The sequence below is a fragment of the Lepidochelys kempii genome, chromosome 4 (assembly GCF_965140285.1).
Source record: "Lepidochelys kempii isolate rLepKem1 chromosome 4, rLepKem1.hap1, whole genome shotgun sequence".
In the NCBI taxonomy this organism is placed as follows: Eukaryota; Metazoa; Chordata; order Testudines; family Cheloniidae; genus Lepidochelys; species Lepidochelys kempii.
In genome coordinates this window covers 120,129,084-120,140,903 of record NC_136383.1, presented here as the reverse complement: position 1 = coordinate 120,140,903, position 11,820 = coordinate 120,129,084, and the positions used below count along the sequence as shown (strand labels likewise).

The 11,820-nt window shown below is 44.4% G+C and overlaps 1 protein-coding gene across 1 annotated transcript; it reads left to right on the top strand.

The window, feature by feature from the left end:
• Positions 1-4,907: 4,907 nt before the first annotated feature.
• Positions 4,908-10,813, top strand: HMX1 (H6 family homeobox 1). Its single transcript, XM_073340139.2, has 2 exons — positions 4,908-5,611; positions 7,535-10,813. The coding sequence occupies exons 1-2, from the start codon at positions 5,311-5,313 to the stop codon at positions 8,122-8,124; spliced, it is 891 nt and encodes a 296-aa protein (XP_073196240.1). The 5' UTR covers positions 4,908-5,310; the 3' UTR covers positions 8,125-10,813.
• Positions 10,814-11,820: the final 1,007 nt, after the last annotated feature.

Genomic DNA, 11,820 nt, shown 5'->3' with positions numbered 1-11,820 from the left:
GCTCATCCTTGGGTAGCAGCTGCTTATCTACCCCGCCTTCAAGTGTAGGGCCCGAGCCTGCTCCCGTTGGAGCCGATGGCAACACTCCCCTGGGTTTCAGTGGGGTCTGTGCCCTGAGCGGGAGCCAGCGTTTGTTGTACTGTCTGGCATTTATGATTTTCTAGGCTAGGAGGCCCCCGTCAGTTTCGACACCAGATGCGAGAGGGGATTTTTTTTTTTTTATTATTCTCGTTGGAGTAAACTTGGCTGCAAAAGGATTTTCTTTTCTAATATCAACCAATGTGGCAGCAGTTTCCCACAGGCCAGCAGCGTTCCCTACCCACAACGCGGCGTCTGATCTACACGAGCGGAGTGGCTGCGACCGAGCGAGACAGCCAATATTACTTTGGGGCATGGACAATAGAGAAGCGACTCCTTATCGTTATCTTAACTCCTTAACTCGTTGTCGCCGGCCTAAGCGCCTCCGACAGAGACCCAGACTCAAAACATACTGCGATCTCCCTTCCCCGTAGAAGAGCAGAGGTTGCACTGAGCCCCATAAAGGATGGCTTCCATTTCACTGGTACTTTCCGACAAGTGAAACATCAAACAGACTTCGGAGCAAGATAATTGTATTCACATGGCAGTCACACGGCGTGACTTCGGAGCAAGATAGTTGTATTCACATTGCAGTCACACGGGGCCCAGCTGGTTCAGAAAGCAGCCCTACTCTCCCAAATATACTCCCCTAAAGAGTAACCTAGCTGTTCACAGCCTAGTTCAGACCTTTGAATACTGGGGTTTGTCATTATTGTTAAAGGCTAAGGGACAGCCCCTTCCACGCAGTTTTGTGTTGCTTTACACTTCTGGTTGCTCTCTATTTTGTAGCCAATATTGCATAACACACCCAGGGCCCTCATACACCTTGTGGCAACGTTTCTAGCGTCTAAACATCCATCGGCCAAGGACTGTAACATGGGCAATAATGGTTCCTCCCCCCGGGAAGCCGAGAGGTCACAGGTGCTGTGTGGGGCAGTCTGCGCCGCATTTCCATTTCCAGTCCTCTTGTGCAAACAAAGCTGGATGCTCATTCCAGTGCTACGCGCAGACTGGGAGGCACTAATCACCAGTTTAAACTCCGGAATCTATAAATCACAATGGTTCTTTCCCGAAGTAAGCAAAGAAAAGATTCCCCAGAGCGCGGTGACACGGTACGAACTGGTTAACTGATGAGTTACTTGCCCTTATAGCTTGCAAGAGATCTGTCCAATAAAAACGTGGCTTAGCATAAAATCGAGCCAATATGGTTGATCCTAGCAGGCAAAGCCTCTAAAGCGTTAGGAAAGCGGAATGTAGACAAATTAATTTACTCGAGAATGAGTTCTACAGGTAAAACACTTTAAAGTACTTCTCGACCTTTTATATTGTCAGAAGTTTACTCCCCGCCTGCTTGCTATATGGTTAGGGCAGCAGCAGTTCTAAACCTTTATGGTCAGGCATCTTCTCGAAAAGCTTTGTCTTTGTCTTTGTCAAAATGTGAGAGCTAGTGTGCTGGCTAGATTTGGAAAAGCACAAGGCAAAAGTCCGTATTTGCTCAGCACACCACGAGATTCATTCGCCCTTAAGATAAATGTGAAAATAGGAACCAACACTTCAGGTAGAAAGTCCGACCAGTGAACAACAAACGCATGATTCCTGTTCAAATAACGCATCCCGCGCTTAAATGAGAATTGATGTGATTAGGTAAGAAGAATTTTGCATGCCATGTAATTTTGATGTCTGAACCCATCTGTGGAATAACAGGAGCTTTCAGTGACTCATTGGACAAGTTCAAACGACATCTGACATATGAATAGAAAATCAGTGTGAGAAGTAACGAATACAAGTAATTTCGTGAAGAGATTTGTCTTCTTCGTAAGCGCTATTATGTAATCATGATCTAATAATGGAAGAATGTAAACCAGTGTCCAAATTCCATAGTTTATTCTAGAAACAAACACACACATCTAGCATATTAAATGATTCATATATTATATATGTAGAATTTGCTGAATATATATAATGAAATATCCAGTAAACTTTCTCTTTCACACTTTCTCTTTCCATATATATGCAATATATATAATTCCGTAGTGTGTGAGTAGTTTTTGATATTGTATGTACATATACAGTATAATATATGTGTGTATAATATAGTATATAGTACAGTGTAATATGTGTGTAATATATGTGTATATACACACACACACAATATTTGCATACATATTATAGGTGCATGTGTTAACAAATACAATATAATATATACAAAGCTGTAGATATGTATAAATACATATAGATAAATACACGCTTCTAAGAACTATATATGGAAAAAAATGAAATATCCAGTAAACTGAACACATGTAGATGTCACACAAAACATGAATCATGGTGATGTTATAAATATAATTGTTGTAAAACAGATGGTGAATGTATTTGACTCCTGCTCATAATTTCCCAGTATTCCCAGCAGCCCCGCCCCACATGAGCTTTGAAGCAAACAGAGTTTCCATTGAAGAACTGTATATTTTTGAATTATGTTGGGATTTTATGGAAATAGCTGAAAATATCAGAATCTGAAGCATAAACGACTTCCCCCTAAATATGCCTTCTCCAAGCAGAAAAAGCTCTATAAAATCTAACGCAACAGGCCAAATCCTCCCTTTTACTCAGGCGAATATCCCGCAGTGAAGACGCTGGGACAATGAGGAGCAGGGCTGGAAACAGTATATGCTCCCAAATTATATCAGAGACTACGATCTTTCTCTCTAAACAGTGGTAAATGTCTCAAAAACTCCTGCCATGTTTTAGATAGCTGTGCCAAGTGGTGAAATTCAATAGATGTTTGCAAGGTACTTGGGGTCCGGGGTGGGGTGGGGGGTTAAAAATAATTGCCTGTCCAGTTTGCTGCAAACCTAGAGTAAGAGGGCTCATCAAATATGAAAAGGACGAGTCTTGGAAAGTAAAGGAGCGATGATCTTAGACTCCTATACTGTTATTTTGCAACATAACCACCAATCTTTTTATGTATCACAGGGATAGCCGTGTTAGTCTGTCTCCACAAAAACAATGAGGAGTCCTGTGGCACCTTAAAGACTAACAGATTTATTTGAGCATAAGCTTTTGTGGATAAAAAACCCACTTCTTCAGATGCATGGATTGAAAATTACAGGTAGAGGCATAAATGTGTGCCAATTACAGATACAGGCATAAAGGTGTGCCAATATATATTTATGCCTGTATCTGTAATTTTCACTCCATGCATCTGAAGAAGTGGGTTTTTTACCCATGAAAGTTTATGCCCAGATAAATCTGTTAGTCTTTAAGGTGCCACCGGACTCCTCCTAATCTTTTTATGATGTCAATAGGTTAACATGGGCCCTCTGGCCAATACCAGCAGCTTGCATTAAACTACTTCATGCATAACAGGGCTGTGCCAGTGGGTTATTCAGGTGTGCACCCTGCATGGTGTCTGTTTACTTACCTAAAGCTCCGGGATCTTAGGTCTGAAGTCTCGTCTTGGTCTCTCTGAAAACTTGGCCCACCTAGTCCGAAGGAGAGACGCGTGAAGTAACTAACACCTACCAGCAAACAGCAGCGAGTTCCCTTTGCTTGTAATGGAATAGTGGAAGAAACACCGCTATATTTATGTCAAAGTGGCAGCCGAGAGACACACACGCGCACTGCTGTCTGTACAGAATGGGGAATTCGAGCCTCGCTGAATCGTGTCGCGCTCAATGTCAGGAGCGATCGGTTTCCTGCTAGGAGGGACATCGCCTCGCGTCTCTCAGTTTAATAGACGTGCTTAAGCGCTCAAAGAGGCTGGCGCTGCTGGAAGCCCAGCTGGCCACGCTCCCCGCAGCGCTGGGGCTTCACACAAGCGCGCTTTGGCCAGGCGGCGGCGGCGGCCCAGCGCCTGGGGCCATGGCGAAGAGCTCACATTGAACTACCGTCACAGGCTGAAGCAGGCGACCAGGGCTGGGAAGCTCGGGTCGCTCGGAGCTCCGGGCTCCGCTCGGTTGAATGGTTGCCATTTAAAATCGAGTCAAGGTTACAAAATGCAGACAGAGGTTGAAACCAACCAGCACATACATAGAAAGAAGCATGGCCGTGGGAGAGAGGGATTAGGGCGTGCAGTCAACATCCCACCCCAGGCCAAACTCACAGGATTGTCCGGCCTTTTATTCCAGGTGTGGGTCATCCTACTACCTCCTGATCACCCCACCAGCCAGGGTGGCTTGCAGTGGGACCTGTCCGGGGCAGACATGTTTGAAACAGACACTTCCTGTTGTATTGATAAAGGGGGCTCCCACCTTAACCCACAGTAGGATAAATAAAGGGGCGGGAGATCATTCTTCTCCCACCCCCTCCTGTTCAAATGAACCGAGAGCAGGAGCTCTGAGCAATTCACAATCATCCTGGGTTCAACTCTGAAGGAGGAGAGGTGGGAAAAGAAATAATCCCCAAATTTTTCCGGAGGATCCGTCCAGAGTGAAAGAACCTGGAAGGGGAGGAAGGAGGTTAAAGGGGGATGCTTCAAGAAGGAGAGGGTCCTTGTTAACTTGCTCTCATTTATGTCCTCATCCACCAATTAATTATTATTATTATTATTAATTATTAATTATTATTATTATTTACAATACATGGGCGGGAATTGATTGGCTGGGCTGCCCTCTGAGCCCAGTCTAGCCAATGGGAGGCTCGGGATGCTGGCCTGACCATCCCTCTTACCCATGAGTTGGAGCCTGGCGTTCCCGCTCTCTGCGTTTTGATTTGCTCCCTAATTGACCTAAATAAAAAGCCTGTGAGTGACAAGGCTTCTGCAAGCCCCCGAGGCAACGCGCACTCACGCACATGCAGCCAGCCCAGACCCCAGCCCCGCTGAACTCATTGCAAGTGATTGCCCTGCTTTCCCTGGACTCATCCCATTTGCCGCGCTGCTCGTCCAATCGGAGAATTACTCCTCGCTTGTAAAACGTTTAACTTGCATGACATTTTTATTTCGTGATTAGCGTTTTCGCGCAGAATCTGGCGCCTCCGATGGGCTCTTCCCCCCCCCCCCCCTTTCCCCTCCTCTCCTAGCTGGCAGGAAATGATGGCAAACAGCGATCTGAAATGATTACTCCGGGGGAAAAAATCCTTTTATACCAGGAGAGCATCCATCGGGTTTCGCAGAGAAAGGAGGCGATTGCTCGCACAGAGCGAGAGAGCCCTTTCGCCTCGGAAACTGACTAGCGATCTAGCCAGCGAGCATTCCCAGCCCCCACTGCTCTGACCCTGCGAGCTGGACCCATTATGCCGGACGAAGCCACCGACACCACCAATTCTGCCTCCTCCCGGGTCTCGTCTTTTTTTATCGAGAATTTGCTGGGGACCGAGGGGAAAGAGAGCCGAGAGGAGAGGACACAGGAGAGCACGGAGGATGGCCACAAAGAGACGCGGTCGCACAGCGGAATAGCCGGCAGCCATTGCGCGCAGGTCTGCTGCCAAGTCTCTCCTTTTGGGTTCAGTTCACAGAGCTATCCTCTCAGGGAAAGTACAATGGAGTGGTACAGAAGAGCTCACGCTAGTTTTATAGGATCCACCAGTCCAGACAGTAAGTTTCCTTGCGGTTCTGTATTGTTTCTTGAGCAGCCCACTGGGGTCCAAAATGCTCTTTACTCGGCTAGAGCAAATGGCAGTTCTGGGTGTACCTGGCTCCCTGCAGAGAGAGAGAGGGAGCAGCTGTATTTATGTGTCAAACCTAAACTAGAGGACCGGGGTGGAGGGGTGGGGGGCTTAGTTCCCAGATAATGTCATGTACATTTCTCCCCTGCACGGGAATATTTGCACAATCACCCTAAGAAATGGATTTCCAATGGGAGTTTACAATCTTCCCTCAGGCACAAAAAGAGAGAATGAAATGAATGGTAAAATAGCACTCGTAAGCAAGAGATCCAACTCCTCTCTTCTTAAAATTCCTTCTCTAGCACTGGCTCGTTGTTTCCAACCAGAGCTGCCCAGAGCAATTCCCAGAAAAGTTATAAATTATAATTCAAACATACTATATCAAAAATCCCCCCCACACACACACACACGTTGAGCGTCAGTCCTGTGGGCTGGTTTCTAAAAAGTCCATATTTAAAAAAACAGAATAATCTGGAGCAGAAATAAAATAGCTATTAATCGGTAAAAGGAATCCCCTAGTACCTCAGGCCTGCACCGTCGTATTTTGAATGCAGAAAATAAAATTGGAGCCGAAATTTAAATTCTAGTGCAGAAACTAACGTCTGAAAAAGTTTGCAGGCTGGAGTCAGCTGTTCTGCTGAAAAAACTGTAACTTAGTACACGCCTCTGAACTACAAAGGGGAAGGTTATATGCTGGAGTTTCCAGGACTGTGATTGACGTGAAAGATGTGTGTGTACATCCTAGCCGGTCCCTTTTCACCAAAGATGTGTGAATTCCTACATGGCCAGGCTCTTGTTTCAAAATTACACCTGGAAGCAGCCAACGTCAACCCCTTTCTTTCCTATAAACAGATCTTTAAAAACAAAACAAAACAAAACAAAAAAAACCCTGACGCTATTGGATAGTCTAAGACTTTCAATCCACCTGAACCATTTTTAGAGGCAGCTTTAGGAGTTCCATTATTACATTGTGTTAATGCATTCAGTTTCGCAAAGTACGAAATAACACGTCAAGCTCCAAATGGGGGGAAATACTCCTCTACCCTAACACACATTGAGCCCCCTTCATTGCTTTGACAGAAACCTCTTTCTGTATGTAGCCAGTGATAGACCTATCTATCTTTTACTATGGGCTATTGTTTGCATCGTTTCTTAACGTAATGGTTTTTAGTTGACAGGTTTCAGAGCAACAGCTGTGTTAGTCTGTATTCGCAAAAAGAAAAGGAGGACTTGTGGCACCTTAGAGACTAACCAATTTATTAGAGCATAAGCTTTCGTGAGCTACAGCTCACTTCATCAGATGCATGCCGATGAAGGGAGCTGTAGCTCACGAAAGCTTCTGCTCAAATAAATTGGTTAGTCTCTAAGGTGCCACAAGTCCTCCTTTTGGTTTTTAGTTGTGTAGCTGAGTGCTTATTGGTCTGGACTATGATTCTTTCTGAAGGGAAAATATCTATCCGTGTCGTGTGCTGCAAAGGATGATTCGCCTGTAATATTCATCTGGAGAAATAGGGGTGGACTTGGACACAGGAAGAAGAGGGAGCGCAAGAAATCAACTGCGCTCTAACACCCCACTCCCAGCTCTCTGTGGTTGCTTTCTTTGCTGCTGCTGCTGTGCGTGTCCCATCCCTCAGCGGTCATCAGAGGTCGTTTGCATGTGCAAATCAGTGTGGGAGTCTTTTAGATATAGGAACATAATAAATATTCTCGTATACTGTATGTATTCCATAATTAATACACGAGCGATGAGTCTGGAGAACCAGGCACGGTGTATGCGTGTGCGTGTGTGTGTGTGTGTGGTTGGCTATGGAAGAAACAACCCTTGTTCCTCTGTCTCTCTTCTCTCCATCAGCCAGTGACCGAGACTCTCCCGAGATCGCCGAGGAGGCATCAGCGGGGAAGCCAGGGGGCTGCAGGAACCAGGCAGAGGAGCTGGGCTCTGCCGAGAGGAGAGAGGAGTTTGCTCGCTGCAGCACCAGCAGGGAGGAGGACGACAAAGCCGAGGAGCCGGACTCCGCCGAGCAGAGAGCCGCGGGCCGCAAGAAGAAGACCCGCACGGTCTTCAGCCGGAGCCAGGTCTTCCAGCTGGAGTCCACCTTCGACATGAAGCGCTACCTGAGCAGCTCGGAGCGGGCCGGCCTGGCGGCCTCCTTGCACCTCACCGAGACCCAGGTGAAGATCTGGTTCCAGAACCGCAGGAATAAGTGGAAAAGACAACTGGCTGCGGATTTGGAAGCGGCCAACGTCTCCCACTCCGCTCAAAGGATAGTAAGGGTGCCCATTTTGTACCACGAAAACTCGCCTGCAAGTGCTTTAGGCTTCACCTTGCCTCACATGTCTCCTCCCCTGGTGGGGTTTTCTAACGCTGTCAGCTACCCCCTGGCCTCCTTCCCTGCCGCCTCAGTCCCGTTTCTGAGATCGCAAATGACAGGGCTCGTTTGAGAATCCATCTTTGCAAGGACCTTTTTTCCCCGGCTCTGCCCCACTTTTCCCCTCCCTCCCTTTCAGCCCCATTCCCCTTCCTCCAAACTTCTTATTTCGACTTATACATTTCTTGATTTTATGCTTTTGAATTTTAAAACGTGCAATAAAGATACTTTGGGGGTACCTATAAAAGCAAGAGAAGGAAAGCCATCAACACAGTGTCTGTCACCAGGATGTCTATGCCTGTCACGTGCCCAAAGAAAATACAGTTGTGTGGAATAGAGTCTTTCCACGCCACCTTGCAAATGATCCGTTTAAAAATCGTAGATTTAGACAGCAGAAATAATAACCCCGGCGATTCGATTTGCTAAATAGACTTTCGTTTTCCTTGACCGAAATGCTCTTTTTAGCGAACCCTAACACGTAGTCTTTGCTGAGCATGAGAAGAATGTAAAGAACGTTACACATTTTGCCATGACAATGGCACAATTTAATACACGGGGGTGGGGGGGGTGACACCCTCCTCTTGGGTTAAATCCTGCAATTTTACTGGGATGGAAGATGAATGAAGGTTGAGAAAGGGCTTCAGAATCTATCCCAGAATCGTCTTTCGACATTTCATAAACCTGCAAGGTTTAGACGAAAGAGTCAAGTGTTTGGGAAGTCGGAAGGCTCTTTGGTCACAGTAAGTTGTAAGAGGGACATAGCCCATCAATTGGGCACACCCACACTAGCAGGTATACGAGGCTGGATTCGGCCTGCTTTGGTCACTCCGCTGTATTATTTTAGTCTTTAAAAAGACATTACTTTTTAATGTTGATCTGGCTATTTCCAAGCATTTACCGGACGCCCTCTGCCCAGTCCCTGCAATCTGGCCACAGTCTTGATATTGCCTTTTTAATAAGTAAAGATCATTTTTAGTTTCCATATTTTGATGATCTTCTTTGTTAAAAACGTCGAAAGCATATGATAAAATACCTGCTGACTATTTCTAAAAATGCATGGGTGTTTTTTTTTTCGTTTTTTTTTAAACAATTCCGCAGAAAATCTTTCAACTACTTCACTCAGTAACAATTCTTATCAGAGGGACAGTTCCCTCCCCTTTAGAACAGTCGGATAAAAACCATTTTAAGAATACTGTATTTTAGCACCCGCTGACGACCAAAGGATCTGTTTCCCACTTGTTTTGGTCTCCCGACAAATCTAAAGAAAACACAGCGCAGCTTTACCCCTTTTTCATATGGGAAGCTGAGATTCTCGCTAGTTTTGTGTAATGGATGAATTGTTGGCGCTGGCAATTAAAACAAATCAAATGGCCCCAGCCTGGGAAATTGTAGCTTTAGTTACACAAGCTAAACTGTAATGTGATATTATATCAAGTATTATGCATGCCTAAACTATTTCCCCCTTTAAGAGCTGTTTTATTTCTCTCTCTCTCTATCCACGGCTAACCATTAATACTGGATCAGTTATTATTCCTGAAGGCTGGGATTCCTTCCCGATGTTCTGAATTTAAAAAGGGGTGGGAGGGAAAGACTTTGTCAGACTCAGTTTTGGGGAAAGGTCAAGCTTTGATCCTGTATATTATGGTATAATCAGATGTAATTTAATCTACCAGCTCGGAGCACTATCTGGCTGTGTAGGGAGCACAGATCCGGGGTGTATTTTGGCGTATACATGTGTGGCCCTTTCCTCTGTAAAGAAAGCCAGTGTTCACTCTTATTTATGGTCTTAAATTATATTTTCGACAGGCTAGTCTTATTTCTTGTTATGATATCAAATAGTAATGGAGAGTAACCTATGATACAAAACCGGGAAAAATGCTTTGTTCTGGCTATAACGTTTCGATATTTTGCTCTCTCCAGCCTAAAACATAACCCTCTGAGCCATTTCCCTCAAATGAATTAAGAACACTAGCAGCATCAAGATTAATCCACCCAAGAGACAATCCGGTTTATGAGACAATGCTAACTTTTCGTATTGTTCTTTTTCATTCGAGTTTAGGGTAATATTTATCGTAGCCCCTATTTCAATACTTGTGAACTCCCTTTATTATCTCAAAGAGATGGTCACCGGTTTTCATTTGCATGGCAGCTGAACACTTATATGAAAATCTCCTGCCAAGTTGGTGGGAATTAGGCTAAAATATCGTTCTCTGTTACAGACGAGGGTAGCGGGGATTTGAGGCGATGAGGTTTTGGAATGCAGTCGATAATAAACAAACCTCCGGCTGTGAAGAACTCAGATCGGAATTGACATTGGCTATTTGGTGTGAAAAAGACATTATTGTTGGGGGAGGGGAGACTATTTATTGCCTATGCAACAAGTGTTATTATTTCGCAATATTTGCTTCGATTACGTTCCAGACACAGGTTTAGATGGAAGAGAGGCAGACAGACAGATGATTTCCCCGTTGCGTACAACTTCACCAATCGCTCAGTGTTCCCGACTGGAGTAAATTATGATTCACAACAATCATATTGGAGTAGATTGTAATCCATCGTGCTACTTAACCGCCTGCCACTGCTCACATGGCATTTCTTTTCACTAATGTATGAGATGATGACTATACTTCTGATTCTACTCCATATTCTTTTCTTGAAGGCAGGCCTACATGATCTATACGATTTTTTTTAAAATGTGGTTTTGGCATGAGTTTGTTTTTTAAAGACGTGCTGATTACATCAATAAACAGATTTTTTTTTCATACACTGTATTTGAAGCTATTCTCGCAGTAAAATATTAAAAGGTACAACACGTGAATTCGTATAAGGAAAAACTTGCTAACATGCTTTATTCTGCACATCTGGCCAATGCTTTGCATTACATTATTAAGAGTTTGCACTTGCAAGTAACAACACACACCCCTCTAGTTTCTGTACATTGGGAAATTGGTCACTGCACTAGTTGCCAAGAACAGTCTACAGGGTTCAGAGAGACGCCTAGCATAAAACACTGGCAAGCATTAGAGTTGTTTTCAGAGTAGCAGCCTGTTAGTCTGTATCCGCAAAAAGAAAAGGAGGACTTGTGGCACCTTAGAGACTAACCAATTTATTTGAGCATAAGCTTTCGGCTGTAGCTCACGAAAGCTCATGCTCAAATAAATTGGTTAGTCTCTAAGGTGCCACAAGTCCTCCTTTTCTTTTTGAGAATTGTTTTTATTCTTCTTCACTGCCCATCGCTGTTTTAAATGGAAATTGATAATGCAAAACTTTTACCCCAGAAAAACTCCATGGATTCAAAGCGAACGTTTTCAGTCTATATTTTAGTTAAACAAGTACATATTAAACGGTACGGTTAACACCTTGTAGTTCTTCTGCACACTGAATTAAATCATAGTGACTTCACTGACACATGATAAAGCTTCTATTTATTTAGCAAGGACTCTTCGTGACATTTAGACATACGTTGCTACCTTGTAGCTCAAAGGAACCTCAAACCAGCTTTAAAAGAAACCCAGCTGTAATATTATTATGCAGTATAAATCCTTGGCTGCTGACATTTATGGAATGAATCGTGCTACAACAGCTTGGCTAGATGGCACTCAAGAGGCAAAGCTGAACAGTGAGAAAACTTGAGTTTGTTGGATGTGTACAAAGAATCAGTAAAACGTAAAAACCCTTCTGAGCTGACCTCACTGAACTAAATCCCTGCTATAACTGCCACAGAGATGATCATTAATTACACCTAAGCTGAAAATGATCAATAGCTTGG